The sequence below is a fragment of the Mesoplodon mirus genome, assembly GCF_964341445.2.
Source record: "Mesoplodon mirus genome assembly, chromosome: 4".
Lineage (NCBI taxonomy): Eukaryota > Metazoa > Chordata > Mammalia > Artiodactyla > Ziphiidae > Mesoplodon > Mesoplodon mirus.
In genome coordinates this window covers 186,685,433-186,699,898 of record NC_138979.1, presented here as the reverse complement: position 1 = coordinate 186,699,898, position 14,466 = coordinate 186,685,433, and the positions used below count along the sequence as shown (strand labels likewise).

Genomic DNA, 14,466 nt, shown 5'->3' with positions numbered 1-14,466 from the left:
TCTCGTGCATTCTGGACACTGCCTGATGTTTAGTGCTGTAGGAACACTTACTTGCATTGAATTTTGAATTCTTAGGTTTATAAATCATGATCAGGTGCCAGTTTTATTCCAGGATGATTTCATCATCTGCTGTCCCTGTTTTAGAGAAAATAATTAGGAATTTGAAAGTAGAGATGCCCTAGGGTTACCCCTCAACACCAACCGCCCTCTCCCCTAAGGTGCAGTCCTCTGTGGCCGTGGGCACCCCTGACTACATCTCCCCAGAGATCCTGCAGGCGATGGAGGACGGCATGGGCAAGTACGGCCCTGAGTGCGACTGGTGGTCTCTGGGCGTCTGCATGTACGAGATGCTCTATGGAGAAACGCCGTTTTACGCAGAATCCCTTGTGGAGACCTATGGAAAGATCATGAACCATGAAGTAAGCGGTTGCATTTCCACACCCTGTTTGCTCTAGTCCCGAGGCGCAGGCCCCGAGGCAAGGAAGGCAGCCTGAGGGGGAGCCACTGGGGAAGAGGGATGGGGTGGAGCAGGCTGGGCAGCCCGACGGGAGTCTGCACAGGCCGCTGACGCAGAAGGCATGGGTGGGAGGGGAGGTTCCAAGGATGCTCCTGTTTCCTGGCGGAGGGTGACGGGTTCATCAGGCCAGGATCCCTGCAGGAGAAGCGAGCGGGCTTCGGTAGGAAGACGCAGGTACCCGCGGTGCCGTGTGGGGTGGGAGTTGCCAGAGAGGGTGGCCCACTGACCACTGTGACCTGTGCTTCTGGATCCGTCAGATGCCAGCTCGGACTCTCAAACCTGTTTGCCCAGAAGTCAGTTGTCATGAACAGATCACACATCTCAACATAGTAGCGTTCGTAGTCCTTTCTTGATGCTATTTCTTTTCCTCTTATTTTTCCCCTTTCCTTTTCCTAGCTGTTCATTTTTCACTTCAACATTGCTCTCTTCTGTTTCCTTCGTCTTTCTGTTTATTATTTCTTCTTCCACCTAGTGTTTTTGTCATCCGTGGTTTTTCTTCATGCTCCTCTTCAAATGTCTTTCTAATGCCAGTGTCATCCTTTCTGCCTGTTCGCTTACCGCATTCTTTTTTTCCCCACCTGCTCCGTCACACACACCCCAGCACGGTTCGCACTTGTCTGCCATCTGTCCTGCAGCCCTGTCTCCCTTTATTTGCTCAAGTAGGGAGCAGATTAACAGTAAAGTGGTAAAGGGTCTTCTGTTTAAATCAAAGCAAGTTAGACTGTTTTTTAAGAAAACACTTTTCCCAAAGTAGAAATAATTTTTTATTTTTAAATTAATATATACTTACTATAAAAACTTCAGACATGCAAAAATGCATGCAGTAAATAGATGGTGAAAAACACCCCATGCACTTCGCAGTGATGAGCGTGGTTAAGGTAACAGATAGGACTTGGTTAAATTCTAAGACCTGCTGTTTCCGAGCGCCTGCCGCCTGTGGGGCCTGGCCTAGTGGTCTCTTCGTTCTTTTATTCAGTCTCCACTGCAGCCCTGTGCAGCTGTGCTCTTTTAGAGGTAGGTCACAGAGGTGAGGCCTGGACAGCAGGGGCAGCTCAGTGCTCAGGCCCACTGTGCCATGGTGGTGTGTGGCCTTGTGGACTTAAGCTGGCGTGGGGGGCTGGCATTTAAATAAATGGCATCACATTGCACATGACCGGGGTTTTGGTCATCTTTCTGCTCAGCACGCAGAGGTGGACCTTACTCTCTGTGTATGTGTGCACCATATGTTGTTTCAACAAGTCCCTTTTTGATGAGCATTTAGGTAATTTTCACTTCTCTTGGCTGCAGTAGAATGGCATCATGAACATGTTATGTTTTCTCTTTGGGACCGTTTCTCTAGACTAAATTGTTGGACGTGGAACTGCCACAGCTGTTGGCAAAATGCGTTCTGAAAGGCTGTGCCAGTTTCTCTCCCACCCACAGCCTGTTGTCAGCATTCTTTGCCACCTTGATAGGTGAAAATTTATCGCTGTTTTAATTTATGTGCAATGTGGTAACAAGTCTGCCATGAGGAAAACCAGCAAGACTTAGGATTTTTATGTTTGCTTTTCTGGAATTCGGCTTCATTAGCTTTGGTTGCACTTAGTTACCACGAAATAAAAAGTGACTGTTGCTTTGGAGCTGTTGTTTCTACTCTGTTCCCTGTGATGTCTGTGCACCTTAGATTTTTCTGAGTGTTTTCATCACGTGTCCTCTGATCTGCCCCCCTCCCCCTCCAGGAGCGGTTTCAGTTCCCATCCCACGTCACGGATGTGTCCGAGGAGGCGAAAGACCTCATCCAGAGGCTGATCTGCAGCAGGGAGCGCCGGCTGGGACAGAACGGGGTGGAGGACTTCAAGAAGCACGCGTTCTTCCAGGGGCTGAACTGGGAAGACATACGAAGCCTGGAAGCCCCGTACATCCCGGACGTGAGCAGTCCTTCCGACACATCCAACTTCGACGTGGATGACGACGTGCTGAGGAACGCTGTAAGTGCGGCGGCCGTCCCTGTGTCACACCCCAGGGGGTCTGCCGCGCACAGGGTCGCTCGCCTTGGAGGTGGTGAATCTTAGAACTGTGCTGGGCTCCAGAAATTTTGGCAATTGTCTCAAGAAAACGTACCTTTTATCCCAGCCTACGGCTTGGTCCTTAACATCCCTTTTTTAAAATGATGGGTTACTCGGGTTTCCCTGGTGGCACAGTGGTTGAGAGTCCACTTGCCGATGCAGGGGACACGGGTTCGTGCCCCGGTCCGGGAGGATCCCACGTGCCGCAGAGCGGCTGGGCCCGTGAGCCATGGCCGCTGAGCCTGTGCTCCACAACGGGAGAGGCCACAGCTGTGAGAGGCCCGTGTACCACAAAAAAAAAAAAAAAAAAAAAAAGATGGGTTACTCAATTTGAGTAAAATGGAGTTATTAAATAGCTATTTTGTTTTAGAATTCATCAGAATTAATTTTATCTTCATGGCTTTGTACCTTTGCGAAACAGCGTCAGGTACGTTATCACATTAGAACATCACTTCTGTTGTCACCACTGCCAGGAGCCCGCCTGCGGCCCCACAGGTAGTACGTGGGCTCAGAGTTTCCGGTCCTTCTCACTGACCCTGTGCGTGAGGACATCCGGACTTCCTGCCATCACGTGTGTTCAGCGTGTGCGTGAATGTTTCCTTATGCCTCAGGGGGTCAGGAGTGACAGTGGTGATGGGCCGATTTTGAATTGCTGATGTTTCAGGTCGTGGGTTTTTCAAGTTGGGATGTGGCCCTGGGACCCGTCTGGTGTCTGACCTTTTCTGCCAGGGCCTCTGATGCACTTGTCAGTGTACCTTTGGCCCCCAGAGAGTTTCGCTCATATGCTGTACAACTATTTTAGCCTCATCAAACTCAGCCCTATTAGTCTATACGTGTGTCTTTGTTTGGGGATAGAGAAACTGAGGTTTCAACCAAGTAAAAGAAAAATCTTGATTATTCCATACAGACTTTTTCTTGGTAAAATAAGGGCTGACGTTTAGATGATGTGAGAAAAGACTGAGAAAAGTATTATCATTGTTGAAAGGATTTTTCCTGTACTTCAAAGAAACTGTTTCCACACTGAAATTCTCCAGATAAATAACTTTGCTTTTATTTTTAATAGAGAAGGACCCTCATATTGAAAAACAGAGTTGTAGTAAACCTAAAATGGTCTAAACGGTCTACCTTTGGGTTCCAAACTCTGCTTCTGCTTTGGCCTCTGTTTCAGGCCAGGAACCCAGAGCCCAAACCCCTGCCCCGGGTCCCCCACTCCTCCCTGCCCAGGGTCACGGTGAGTGGGGATCTTGCCGCTTCAGAAGGTTCACAGTTAGCAGCCTGATCCAAGTTGGGCCCGTGCCATTATGATCATCAAAAGCAGTGGGTTTATCCCCTTAGCTGCGTCATGCTTTGGCCCCTGCCAGGAGCGGGAAGTGGACCTGCTGGTACCCGGCCCCGTGCAGGTGGCACCATGGAGGCAACATTCCAGAAGCACCCTCCGTTCTCCCCACTGCACTCTTGAGTTCATCCTGGGGTAATACTTTTTCTCCCTCGTTTGCCATTTGTTTGAACATAATTTCGTTTATGTTGTGTGTGTTCTTGCGCAGGAAATATTACCTCCTGGTTCTCATACGGGCTTTTCTGGATTACATTTGCCGTTCATCGGTTTTACGTTCACCACGGAGAGGTATGTCAGCATTTATCGCTCAGCAGCAGGGCAGGCGCCTTCCCGCGCGGGGTGGGGGAGTGAGCAGTCCGAGCGCTGAGAGGGCTGTGCTTCATGGAGCGCCGGATGGCTTTGTCCTTTAAAAACGCACACCCGGTACTTCACGTGATGCCACTACAGCGGGGTCGGCAGGCTTTCTCCGTGAGGGGCCTGGTAGCACGTGCTTCAGGCTTTCTGATCTCGGTTGTATGCTTTTCTCGTTTAACAACCCGTTAAAAATGTAAAAACCATTTTTAGCTTATGGGAGGTACAAAAGCAGGCTCAAGAGGATGTGGCCCTCGGGCCACAGTTTGCTGGTGCCTGATCTCTGTAGGCCATCGGCACTGGAGCGTTTGTGCTGATGGGACCTCAGTGGCCGCGGTTAGTGGCACGGTGTCCATTCACTCCCGGCTGAGTGCCATCTTCATCAGGGCTCCCACTCGCTTTTGTAGGGCTCTTAGCCGCGGCCCCGTCGCTCCCACGAGTGGGACTGCAGTACAGTCCCCACCAGAGCTGAGCGCATCAGCCCCACGTGTGGCTCCAGCCCCGGGAGCCCCCGGCTGGTGTTCGTCTGCGTCGGCCTCTGTCTCGAATGGGCCTCTGGCAGAGTTGTGTTGCCAGAGACGCTCTAACTTGCTTTTAAAAGGAAACTGGGCCAAGAAGAGAGGGGTTGGGAAGAAAGGCCAGTACAATAAAACACATGGAGCTGCCACGGTGCCTGAAGTGATACAGATTCCTTGCAGAAGAGGGTTACTTGTGCTCAAGCTTGTAGAAACTCTCTTTAGGTGTGGATGCCAGAGTTAAACAGCACGTGAGCCAAAGTTCTGGCACGTGCCTTCCAGCCAAGAGGAGGCGTTCCAGGGTGTGCTGGGTGCAGTGACTCATTAGCCCCTCTGCAGGGGCTCTACACCGTCCCACTGCAGTCAGCTCACTGGGCGCTGATCACACCTGTGGATCCCAGCCCCGCCCCCCGACCGAGGCTCAGGTGTGTCGGGTTGGGTCCAGGGGCCTCCTTCTGGAACGGACCCCGGACTCTGGCAGTGCCAGCTGGCACAGCATCCTCGGGCCACCTGTGAGAAGCACCAGCCAGCCCCTCCTGAGTGTGTATGTGCTTGGCGTGCACGACGGGTGCCTCACCGCATGCTCTGTAGGACTCAGAAACGTCCCTGACATCACTGTCAGTTAAAAGCAAGAGGAACTAAGTAACCTGTCCCCGAGTTAAGCTCTGATGGAAGCTCTGATAGAGGGAACCATCCTCGGCCTTGGTCTGTGCGTTGTGAGTCGGCTGGTCGTTGTTGAGGAGCTTAACTGCTGCTGAGACGCTGGGATTGAGGGACCTTACGGGTGCTCAGCCTTCGGGGGAGGATGAGCCCCAGAGGGTGGAAGGAACCGTCTCCAGTCAGTGTGGAGCCAGCGTGCCCTCGCCGGCTCACTGTGCCGCAGGCCTCCAGGGTGAGCGTCCCGGGAAGCCTCTGCCTGAGCCCAGCCGAGCCCCCCCAGCCCAGCTCCTCAGGCAGAAGGCCTTCTCTGCTCAGTGTCTAGTTGAGCGGACGCGATGATTTAGAAGCTGTGCTCTGTACTAGCACAGCATTGTAAATCAACAGTACTTCAACAAGAAAGAAAGAGAGTACCGTCCCCTCCCCTGCAGAGGCAGTGTCTGGCCAGCTCTGAGGGCGTCCCTCTTCGCTGCCCGTTGTCACACAGTCAGTTGCAGGAAGGAAGACTCTTGTCTAATTTTGGCTCCATAAACAATAAAGTCTTTTCACAAGTGTTTTTGTTTGCCAATTTAAAAAGGCTTATCTTTTACCCCAGGAAGTTTTTAAATGCTAATGGAATCACTGTAAATTCTCAGTAGATCAGAAAACCCTGTTGCTTTATTTGCAGCTGTTTTTCTGACCGGGGCTCTCTGAAGAGCACGATGCAGTCCAGCACGTTAACCAGAGACGAGGGTGTGCAGCGGGACTTGGAGAACAGCTTGCAGGTTGAAGCCTATGAGAGGAGGATCCGGAGGCTGGAGCAGGAGAGGCTGGAGCTGAGTAGGAAGCTGCAGGGTGAGTGGCAGCGGGGCCTCTGCGGCGGGGTCTGCTCGCCACTGCCATGGGCCTGCACTCACGTGTGTGTCTCTTCCCCAGAGTCCACCCAGACCGTCCAGTCCCTCCACGGCTCGGCCCGGGCCCTGGGCGGTTCAGCCCGGGATAAGGAGATCAAAAAGCTGAACGAAGAAATCGAACGTTTGAAGAACAAAATAGCAGGTAAGTGTTCTGAAGTCAGACTGCTTAGTCTCTACTCTTGGGCATTCGTCTCTGCCAAGAAAATTTTCAGAGTCCTTTTCATTGGATGGAAAAGCAGGGAAACAATGTTAAACTTTAGCAAAGCGTCCTGGTGTTTTGTCAGTTTATTTAAAATCATTTCTCCAACTTGCTTAACTCTAGTACTATAATGTTATAGTTACAGCCAGAACCGGTTCTTCATATTTTATGCATAAGCTCTCAGAATAGTCTGCGTTTCTCTATCTTACTTCTCCTCTTTGTCGCCCTAAGACAGAACTGCCGTGACTTTCCTTCCTGAAGCTCCCCTCAGTGGCTGTGCTCACTTTCCAGTGTTTTAGGTGCTGGTTCTGCTGTCACGACAGTGTCTGTTTTGTGGTTCCTAGGTTATCAGAGATTCCTGGAGACTCAAGTCACCCTTAAGTCTTAACCCTTTGCCTGACACGTGGGTTGCTGCGGCACTTGACTCTCATCTCAAATCAAACCCGAGTCAGTTGCCTCCTCTCTGTTTCCTATCTGGGACCCACTATCCCGATCCAGAAAAGGGCTTCCATTGAGTCCATTACGTACTAAAACCCTCCTGCACCACTCGGCCGCACGGTGCTGGCTCACACGGGGAGCAAGGGCGAGACAGAGAGGTGCGTGCCGCCCTGGGGCTCACGGTCCCGGGGAAGGGTGCGTAGACAGAGGGGCGGAGCCAAGTCTGGTGCGTCTGCTCAGGTGTGCAGGTGGCCATGTGCGTGCCTGAGAGAGAACGTCAAAAAAGCCTCGGGGGCATTTGGGATTATTAAATAATTCCCTGTCAGTAAGTCAGATCACAAAGTTGTGCGCGTAAGGGAATACGCTTTCTTTTCTCTTTTACTCAGATTCCAATCGGCTCGAGCGACAGCTTGAGGACACGGTGACCCTCCGCCAGGAGCACGAGGATTCCGCGCATCGACTGAAAGGCCTGGAGAAGCAGTACCGCCTGGTGCGGCAGGAAAAGGAGGATTTCCACAAGGTAGGGGCCTCGTTTGTGTGAGAGAGGCTTACGTGATCTTGCAGAGGGTGAGGTTGAGTTCGTGCGTACGTTCGAGGACGTCCAGGCCCCTCGTCTGTGTGCGGGATCCTGGCCCCTGCTGCCGAGGCTCACAAGGAGTGAAACTGGCGCCCGGTTACCGTGGGGCTGCTCGCGGTTGCGGGTGCTCTTCGGCGCCACGGCTGCACGGGCGCACTTTACAGTCACTGTCTTTAACCTCGGACACAGCCTGCTGAGCAGGCGGTATCCCCACGTGAGGGCTGAGGGTTTTCCCTGCGCTGACCCAGCTGGCTCAGGGCGCTTGTCCTCACCCGAGCCAGAGTCCCTGTCCTTCCTACCCGGCCTGCAGCTGCCTGCAGCTCTGGCCAGCCTTTGCGAAAGAGGCCGTAGCTCCTTCGTGACATTGATTTTCAGTGAGACACGTCCAACTGTGTTCAGACAGCAGTATGTTCACACCAGTGAGGACCGTGTTTCCTAAAGTACACTCGGTTGTTGACCCTGTGGTCGGGGCCTGTTTTCTGAATCGAGCAGGATTTCCGTTCCCCGTGGTATCGTACCACCTGCAGGGCTTCCTCTCAGAGGCGCAGGTGGGCGGGAGAAACTTGCAGTGGGCGGGTCCACGGGGGCGTCTCCTCCCTGTGGCGGGAGCTGCCCTGCCGGCCTGCTCAGATCCTGCTGCTTCCGGCCACACGCCAGCAGGTGCCACGGTGACCGAGCCGCCCAGTTGTCAAGGGATCGGCTGCAGGGAGGAGCAGATTGTTTTTATACAGTCCTTTACTTTGATTGAAATCTTAAGCATTTTTGTATATAATATGTTCTTTTCTGATTCTGCTGGGTTTAAGTAACTAGATTGGTGACCAGATTCATGCTTCATCTACTTTTGTGATTGTGTGGATGACATAGGGGAGAGGTTGAAATTCCCGAGCCAGACTTGCCTCTGTGAGCAAGCTGCTCACATCATAGGAGGGTCTCACTGGTCTCAGGTGGGCTTCTTCAGGCTGCGCTGGGACAAACAAAGGGCTTTTTCCAGGAAGGTCAGTTCTCGGGGCTGTGGCTACAGCCTGTAACCAGATCTGCTGTCAATTTAACCCCTTAATACAGTGGAAGACAGCGCTTCTCGCCTTCTAGTCCTTGTTAGGCAAACGTAAACCGTCTGTAATTTAACTCTGTGTGTTCAGCAATTGATTGAGGCTTCCGAGCGGTTGAAGTCCCAGGCCCGGGAACTGAAAGACGCCCACCAGCAGCGGAAGCTGGCCCTGCAGGAGTTCTCCGAGCTCAACGAGCGCATGGCCGAGCTCCGGTCCCAGAAGCAGAAGGTGTCCCGGCAGCTGCGGGACCGGGAGGAGGAGGTGGAGGCGGCCGTGCAGAAGATGGACGCGCTGAGGCAGGAGGCCCGCAGGGCCGACAAGAGCAGGAAGGAGGTAGCTTCTCGGGGCTTCGGGGGACGCTGGTGGGGCGCCTGGGTGATCCCAGTGAAACAGCTTTGGGAGCTTAGGCTGCGTCACGTAAATCACTTGAAAATACCGTGGATCTTAAATTTCATGTGAAGCCAAGTAGCCGCTTTGCTAAGCGTCTATTTTGTAGCCCTCAGCCCTTGTTCCCTATTTGTGAAGTTATTAAAAGAAGTTCCTGTAGTACTAAAATTTTAAAGCAGAATAGAGGGTATTCATGAACAAGAAATACCATAGAAACACGTCATGATGTGACGCAGCATGGCTTCAGGAGACACGAAGGCTTCTAGGTATGCAACGCCGGCTGCCCCAGAGCAGTGGTCCTGAGACTGGCTTCGGGATCCTTGACACTCAGAAATCACTGAGGGCCCCGAAGGGCTTTTGTTTGTGTGGTTATAGGTCTTAATGTTTACCATGTTAGAAATTAAAACTGAAAAAATGTTCAGTATAACAACAGACTCATTACATGTTAACATAAATAACATTTTTATGAAAAGTGACCCATTTTTTAAAATATAGTGAGAAGTATGGCATTTTTTAAATGCTTATGCCTTTCTTTAATGTCTGACTTAATAGAAAACACCCGGGTTCTCGTATCTGTTTCTGTATTGTCTGGAGTGATACGCTTTTTTGTATAATGTACGTCAAGAAAGCCCAGCTCCTAAGATAGGGACTTAGAAGGGGAAGGGCCTTGCAGACCCTAAAAGGGCCTCAGGACCCCACTTTGAACTGCTGCCCGAGGTGATTTCAAACGTTCTGCTACCAACAGGCAACATATTTCCCACAACCCTTCCTTTACAATTCTGTTAAGGGTTTACTCGGTAAACTGAGTGCGAGGGCCCAGGAGTATATGCTCTTGATCCTTTCGTGTTCAGGGCTCTTTGTCCTTTGGCCTCAAAATGCCTATTTGTTTTCTTCTTACACAGTTGATTTTGCAACCCCAGTACATTTGTAGTTCTAGCCAACTGTAACTCTTTGTAGTGAACCCCTAATTAAGCATGACCATTCCAGTTCTGGGTGAAATGATACTATGTCTGGGATTTGCTTTAAAATGATTGGGGAGTAGCCACGCAGCTGAAGCAGGCCCAGGGTGCTACCTCTTGACGCCGGGTCATGGCACATGGGCTTCATTATACCACTCTATCTACTTTTGTGTATGTTTCAAGTCTTCCATTTTAAAAAAAATGAATCTGGGACTTCCCTGGTGGCGCAGTGGTTAAGAATCCGCCTGCCAATGCAGGGGACATGGGTTCAAGCCCTGGTCCGGGAAGATCCCACATACCGCAGAGCAAATAAGCCTGCGAGCCGCAACTACTGAGCCCACGAGCCACAACTACTGAAGCCCGCGTGCCTAGAGCCCATGCACCACAACAAGAGAAGCCACTGCAATGAGAAGCCCACGCACTGCAACAAAGAGTAGCCCCTGCTCGCCACAACTAAAGAAAACCCGCGGGCAGCAACGAAGACCCAACACAGCCAAAAATAAATAAGTAAAAAAAAAAAAAAGAATCTGTATCCTACAGGTATTGGAGTATTTGTTTTCACAAACTGGTATCTCTTCTTGAAATATAGTTTCAAAGTATCAATTTAAATTAGAGTTTAAACTTGTTTTATTACTAAACAGCCATTCCAGTTAAGTCCTGAAGTGTATTTCTCAGCCTTTACTTTGTGATCAAAATCTGATGAAGAGCGAAGAATTACAAGGTTTCGTTCTTTTAGAGTTCCTTCTGGGTAAAGGTCTAGCTGCCGCGGTGGAGCTGGTTTGTGTTGGTAAAAAGCGCTGTTCTTCCTTAGCTGGAAGCTCAGCTCGAGGACGCCGTGGCCGAGGCCTCCAAGGAGCGCAAGCTGCGTGAGCACAGCGAGAACTTCTCCAAGCAAATAGAAAGTGAGCTTGAAGCCCTCAAGGTAGTGCTTGATTAGGTCTTTATTCTTACTGAGAGAGCAGACTCTTATCCTTAGCGGCTGCCGGGCGGGAGTCACCTTAAACGATGCGATTGTCGGGGTCTGACAAGACCCGGCGTGGGGCGGGGGCGGCGGGTGGCCGGGAACGCGATGTGAAAGCTTATGGGAGCTTCTCACCTTTAAAAACCGGGTTCCTTCGTTTCTTTCCTTGTGTAAATGTTTCCGGCAGTTTAGAGTCAGCCCTAGCAAACTGACGCCTCATGCTTTCTCTGTGTCTTGGGGTTTCTAAATTCGGTGGAGTCCGTTTCTGGAAAAGCTTACAGCCCATGTCCTGCTGCTGACAGTGGAAGAGCCGGGCTGGTGGCCCCGGGGCCCTCGTCCAGGGCCAGAGGGCAGTGGGGTGGCTGGGGAGGGGCGGGGGAGTGGGGGAGGGCTGTAGTGGCTCCTCATGTGCTTGGCGAGACTTCAGATCCAGGACTCCACTTTCTGAGCCTGGGTTTCCTCATCTGTGAAATGCAGACGATGGGTCTTCTCTCGCCCTCACACCTGGCCCATCCCCCCAGCACACACCCCCGAGGTGTCAGCTTCTCCCCGTCGTCTTTGCTTCCACAGGCAACACCTTTTGCCGAGTCTTGCCCGGACTCGGCGGCCTGTGACCGCGTCTCCCCGTCCCTTTCTGTGCCCTCTGCAGTCTACTGTCCACACAGCAGCTGGTTACACCAAAGTCAGAGCTCGTCACGTCGTTAATGCCCTCTGACGGCTTCCCACAGAGCTCGAATAGCCCTGACCTCCTCCCTCGTGCCCCCCGATTACTCCTGTTCTTCAGACACTTGCAGCTTGTCCCACCATTCCCCTCACTCAGTGCCTCTGCCCTGGCTGAGCCCCCGCCTCCCCCGTGATGAAGACCTTCCTAGCCTGATGGCTCACTTCCCACGTCACCACCCTGTGTGACCCTGTTAGCAGGAGGGTGCCTGGCACACGGTCAGCCCTCCAGAGAACACTGTTGCGTGAATGAACGGACAGCGTGAGGGGACCTTGAGGACCATTCGTGTCAGAGTGTGAGACGGGGCCTCTGGGTCCCAGGCAGATCTGGGCTCCCCCCGTCCCAGGGCAGACACCACCCCCCCACCCCCCCGCCCCAAAGCCTGCCCTGCAGCTGTTAGAAGGATCGGTGTCCGTCGCTTGCAAGTGTCTGCCGTGGTAGGGGTGATGCCTGAGCCTCGAGGAGGGCGCAGAGATTTGTAATTTATTCCAATCTTTTATCTTCAGATGAAGCAAGGAGGCCGTGGGCCAGGTGCCGCCTTAGAACATCAGCAGGAGATTTCCAAGATAAAATCTGAGCTTGAGAAGAAAGTCCTGTTTTATGAAGAGGAATTGGTGAGACGCGAGGCCTCCCACGTGCTGGAGGTGAAGAATGTGAAGAAAGAGGTGCACGACTCTGAAAGCCAGCAGCTGGCCCTGCAGAAGGAGGTCCTGGTGCTGAAGGACAAGTTAGAGAAGTCCAAACGTGAGAGGTGAGTCCGCGCAGCCCCGCGGCGCAGAGGCCTCGGGCTGCGCCGGGCCCGGGGAGGAGCGTTGGCAAAGTCAGGAACCCCTAAAACCTCTCCCGCCTTCTCAGGCACAGTGAGATGGAGGAGGCCGTGGGCACAGTCAAAGACAAGTACGAACGAGAAAGGGCGATGCTGCTTGAGGAAAACAAGAAATTAACTGCTGAAAACGAAAAGGTGATTTAAAGGATCTGAACTGTCACTTTGTGGATGCTGTAATTTTTTCGTTCTTGAGTCTTAGAAGTTTGGTATTTTAAGTATTTTAATTTTTAAGTGAAGTAATATGTTTGATCTTTTAAATGGGATGTTTTCATTTGGTTACAAGCTGCTAATTAACCTGAAACCAGTAGCTCTAATCACTTTGATGTTAAGATTTGTATTGAAACGTGACTTAAGTTAGATATGATCAGAAAGTCCACATTGGAAACTTCGTTTGGGAAACTCTCATAACGATTAAAGAAAACTTTCAAAATTCAAAAGAACTTGTAGTTTTCATAATGCTAAGGATGCCCAGTAACGAGTTGTGTGTTACAATTGTTTAATTTCAGCTTTGTTCCTTTGTGGATAAACTGACAGCTCAGAACAGACAGCTGGAGGATGAACTGCAGGATCTGGCAGCCAAGAAGGAGTCGGTTGCCCACTGGGAAGCCCAGATCGCGGAAATCATTCAGTGGTACGTGCACGGCGAGCCCCGCGGTGCGGCCCAGCTGGCGCCCCCATCACGGTTTCCCCAGCTGCCACCTCCTCCTCCACACCTCACACTGTGTCTCTGAGGTCTAACCCTACAGATCTCGCCTGTTTCCCCCAAGTCGGTACCGTCTGGGGGCAGCAGTTCTGTCCAGTGATCATGACATGGGACTGAAGGTGGAGAAACAGCACCACCAAGTCCCCGAGGGTGTGGGTCGTGCTGGCCTGCCCCGCGTGTCCCGGCTGAAACGGGGGCAGAGCTTCTGGGAAGCACGGCTGTACGAAGGCCCAGGAGCCCCAGAGAGCGAGCTGGGACTGGCCTCCCCTAACAGGGTGTGGGCTCGTCACGGGTGACGGGGGGTGACCTGGCATTGGGCCGCCGTGTCCTGAGGAGGGGCGGTGGGCACCTCTGGCTCACGGGATGGCCGTTCCCCTCCAGGGTCAGCGACGAGAAGGATGCCCGGGGCTATCTTCAGGCCCTGGCTTCGAAGATGACCGAAGAGCTCGAGGCGCTGAGGAGCTCCAGCCTGGGCTCAAGGACACTGGTAGGTCTGGGTCTGAAATGCACACTTCTGTTGCTGGGGGATCATCGGTGGCTCCAGATGTGAACGTGCAGGTAATTCAGTGACGTGAGAGGTTTCTGTGTGGCTAGCATCTTGTCGGGCATCAGGAGATCACAGATTACTTTGATACCATTCATTCATTTAGCAAATCACTGTTGAGTAGCAGGCTCTGTGGCGCAGTCTTAACTTAGCAGGACAGGATTCCGCCGTCGAGGAGGTTTGCTTTATTAGTGTGTAGATCTGTCAGTCTGTCCAGCAGTCTGTGTGACTCTGAGCGCTGGGCTGGTGGTGCTGGTCCCCATGCAGCAGCTCGCGCCCCCTTCTCTCCTCCAACATTTACCCTTGTTAAAATACGCATGTGTGAGTTACTTTGTGAATAATTTACAGAGTAAGAGTAAAGGTGAAGAGGAACAAAACTTCATTAGGATTCTGGCTAGAATTAAACTTAGTGAACACACAGTTTTATTCCATGTTTTCCTGGTTTGAAGGTATATTTACCAAGGTGGGGGGGCCAGTACTTTCGAGTGGACTGAACTGCTGGCCCTCGTCCCACAGGGCCTGGGGCACATGCGGCTTGTAGACGCCGAACCTCAGGAGTCCGTCTCTGATAGGTTCCAGCTCATCCTTGACCTCTCGCTGCTCTTGAGCTTCCGTCACCAAAACACAATACATTTTTTGTTTTGTTTTTATTTATTTATTTATTTTTGGCTGTGTTGGGTCTTCGTTGCTGTGTGCAGGCTTTCTCTAGTTGAGGCGAGCAGGGGCTGCTCTTGGTTGTGGTGCACGGGCTTCTCATTGCGGTGGCTTCTCTTGTTGTGGAGCACGGG

The 14,466-nt window shown here is 52.0% G+C and overlaps 1 protein-coding gene across 3 annotated transcripts in view; it reads left to right on the top strand.

Moving 5' to 3' along the window:
- The window catches only part of CDC42BPB (CDC42 binding protein kinase beta), a 113,972-nt gene that overhangs the window by 71,639 nt on the left and 27,867 nt on the right, over positions 1-14,466 (top strand). For all 3 annotated transcript variants that reach the window (XR_014293682.1, XM_082617026.1, XM_082617027.1), the window contains 12 exons: positions 219-419; positions 2,236-2,484; positions 4,107-4,186; positions 6,089-6,255; positions 6,337-6,456; positions 7,338-7,471; positions 8,668-8,910; positions 10,735-10,845; positions 12,112-12,356; positions 12,461-12,566; positions 12,938-13,062; positions 13,516-13,621. Coding sequence is in view for 2 of the 3 variants with exons in the window: in XM_082617026.1 (XP_082473152.1) it covers positions 219-419; positions 2,236-2,484; positions 4,107-4,186; positions 6,089-6,255; positions 6,337-6,456; positions 7,338-7,471; positions 8,668-8,910; positions 10,735-10,845; positions 12,112-12,356; positions 12,461-12,566; positions 12,938-13,062; positions 13,516-13,621 (1,887 nt within the window). In the remaining variant the exon portion in view is untranslated. The remainder of the gene's footprint in view (positions 1-218; positions 420-2,235; positions 2,485-4,106; positions 4,187-6,088; positions 6,256-6,336; positions 6,457-7,337; positions 7,472-8,667; positions 8,911-10,734; positions 10,846-12,111; positions 12,357-12,460; positions 12,567-12,937; positions 13,063-13,515; positions 13,622-14,466) is intronic.